We start from the raw sequence: 2,500 nt of genomic DNA on the forward strand, positions 1-2,500 counted from the left end.
ACAAAAGAACACGATGTCTTGTTGGGAAAAGAGGTTATGCTGTTCGAACTGTGGAAATACAAATTAGGAAGTCGTGAAAGAGGAAATTGCCTCGACCGAATTGCTGAAAGCCTGAATCAGTTACAAGAGCCATTCTTCAATGTGTCACAAAAGTCGATCAGAGACAGACTAAAGATACTGGAAAGAGACTTTAAGAGGAAGGATCGATTCGAGCGAAATGCATCTGGAATTTCGCCAGAGAAATCAGAAATCGATGTAATAATGGAGGATTACCTCGAGAGAAGAGAAGAACAAGAAAGAGAATCGGAGAAAATTTCCGATAAAACAGCTAAAGATAAAGCTTCCGCCGAAGAAATGCGAAACAAAGCCATGGAACGTCTTGGTGAGACAAAGAAAAGAGCAGGAGATGATCAACCGCGGAAAAAAAGAAAACATACACCAAACGAAACGATGGACTATTTAAGAGAAGCAACGGAGAAGGAATGTGAGCTGAAGAAGGAAGAACTAGAGTTTAGAAAGAAACAAGAAGAAAGGGCATTGGCACAAAAAAACCTGATGTTTCAACAACAGCAAGAAATGTCCAGGCAATTTCAAGACCAGTTGAAAAATCAACAACAGCAGTTCCAGATGATGTGTCAAATGTTTATGCAGCAACACAACAGCAAAGCCAAGCACTACTTGAACTCTTGAAAAAGGGACATTGAATTAATTTTGTGTTGTTTTTATTATACTTACAAAGCTAGATTTTCGCTTTGCCGCCTAAATTTAACCTGTTTACCTTCCAACGAGTATTACAAAAATTGTGCAAGCTTGCTTTTGATAATGAGAAGGTCTTTTTTAACCATCTCTACTTGAATTTTTACACAGCCGTTATTCATCAATGCTTCCTAATGTCCAAAATTTGATGAATCATGAAACGTTTTATTTTGAGGATGTATCCTGATGTATGTCCTTGCTTGTGTAATCCCTTTAACGTTTTATCGTTACTAATAATTAAATAAAATAGTCATCTAAAGCTGGTGGATTGATACCAAAGTACTCTGAGGTAACAGAACCATATAAAATAGTGTGGGCGTTTTGCATCAAGGCACAAACTATGTACATTTTACCCACAGCACTTAAACCAACTTTAAGGTTCTTTTTAAAATCCAAAAATTTGAAACAGTTGATTATATCATTAAAAACCCATTCAACTGAAACTCGGGCACTGCTCATAGATTTGTTGAATTCTTGTTGATGTAGTGTCAACACTGCTCCCTTGTAAGGTCCCTGTAAGTGTGCTCTGAGAGGGTATGCAGGGTCGCCGTACACACACATAGGTAAACCAGTAACTGGTGAATTAGAAAATCTTTGCAGGTCTTGTAAAAGTCCAGACGAGGCCAGCATACCACTGTCGTGACGCCTTCCTTCTACTGGACCATATAAATGACCAACCATCCCATTAGGTAACGCTACTGATTGGAATTTTACGGAATGTACTCTTTTATGGCCATTGTAAATGGCTCTCTGGTTTTCTTCTGGCCTACACACTGGCCGCACTGTTCCATCAATAAACCCCCAGCAGTTTTCCAAAGCTGCGCCTGATCGATATATAGCATCAGCATACAACATAAGATTTGCCGGGGAAAGCAGGTCATGATTATACCTTGACAGTAAGTGATGCCATCGGTTATAGATCCAGTCAATCATGTGGTTTGTAATAATACAAAGCTCCGGAACAGGTCTAGCAAAGTGAGAAACCATGTCCCCGTAACGGCAAGGATAAGTAAAGCGCTTGAGATAGATACATAGTGCAGGAATCGATCCGACTACTAGGCCGTTGTAAGTAACAATCTCATCTGGTAACTGAAGATATTCAGCAAGCTTGAAAATGTCATTTTTGTAAAATCGGAATTCAGCTTTGCACTGGTCATTTCCAAGCTCGTCTAAATCGAATCGATCATACTTCCAATATGGAAAGTCAGGGTTTTTTGAAGTATTGGCATCAAACAGCACAAGAAACTGCCTGTCGTTGATAAATCCTTTTCTGTGGGCATATGCGATACACTCTCTGTTCTCTCTGAAGTTCGGCATCTTAATCAACACGTTGATAAAACTATTATTCTAAAAAAAAAAGTCAGTCTTCGACTTAAATTTGGCGGGAAATCTCGGCGTCGACGTCCGCAACTCGTAAGCTAAATTTGGCGCGCAATGGCAAACGGCGACGACAAAGTCGATGACGTCACCTAAAGTCGTCGTCGAGAAAGAAGTCATCGATTCGTAAGCTCCCTATTGCGTGACACGCGACTCCTCTGACCACTTGACGTACAAAACGAAGCAAAATTAGAATTTTCCTTTTTATCCTTTTTCTCATCTATTTATGCCCAACCAGTTCCTTGATAAAAAAAAAGGACAGGAGTTAAAAAAATACTTACGTGACCTCACAAGAACAAGGGTAACAACAATCTCGCGGATTTCTTGAATGCTCCATTTGCCAGTTAATTGGTTTTTACAGTGAAGG

General features: G+C 39.6%; 1 protein-coding gene across 1 annotated transcript; it reads right to left on the bottom strand.

Annotated features, from left to right (window-relative positions):
- Positions 1–830: 830 nt before the first annotated feature.
- Positions 831–2,073, bottom strand: LOC140925738 (uncharacterized). The gene has a single exon (XM_073375625.1). The coding sequence runs from the start codon at positions 2,071–2,073 to the stop codon at positions 994–996; it is 1,080 nt and encodes a 359-aa protein (XP_073231726.1). The 3' UTR covers positions 831–993.
- Positions 2,074–2,500: the final 427 nt, after the last annotated feature.

This window comes from Porites lutea, chromosome 2 (assembly GCF_958299795.1).
Source record: "Porites lutea chromosome 2, jaPorLute2.1, whole genome shotgun sequence".
Taxonomy (NCBI): Eukaryota; Metazoa; Cnidaria; class Anthozoa; order Scleractinia; family Poritidae; genus Porites; species Porites lutea.

Bases quoted from the DNA above. Each gene is read 5' to 3' on its own strand.
- LOC140925738 (XM_073375625.1), bottom strand. From the start codon at position 2,073: ATGCCGAACTTCAGAGAGAACAGAGAGTGTATCGCATATGCCCACAGA.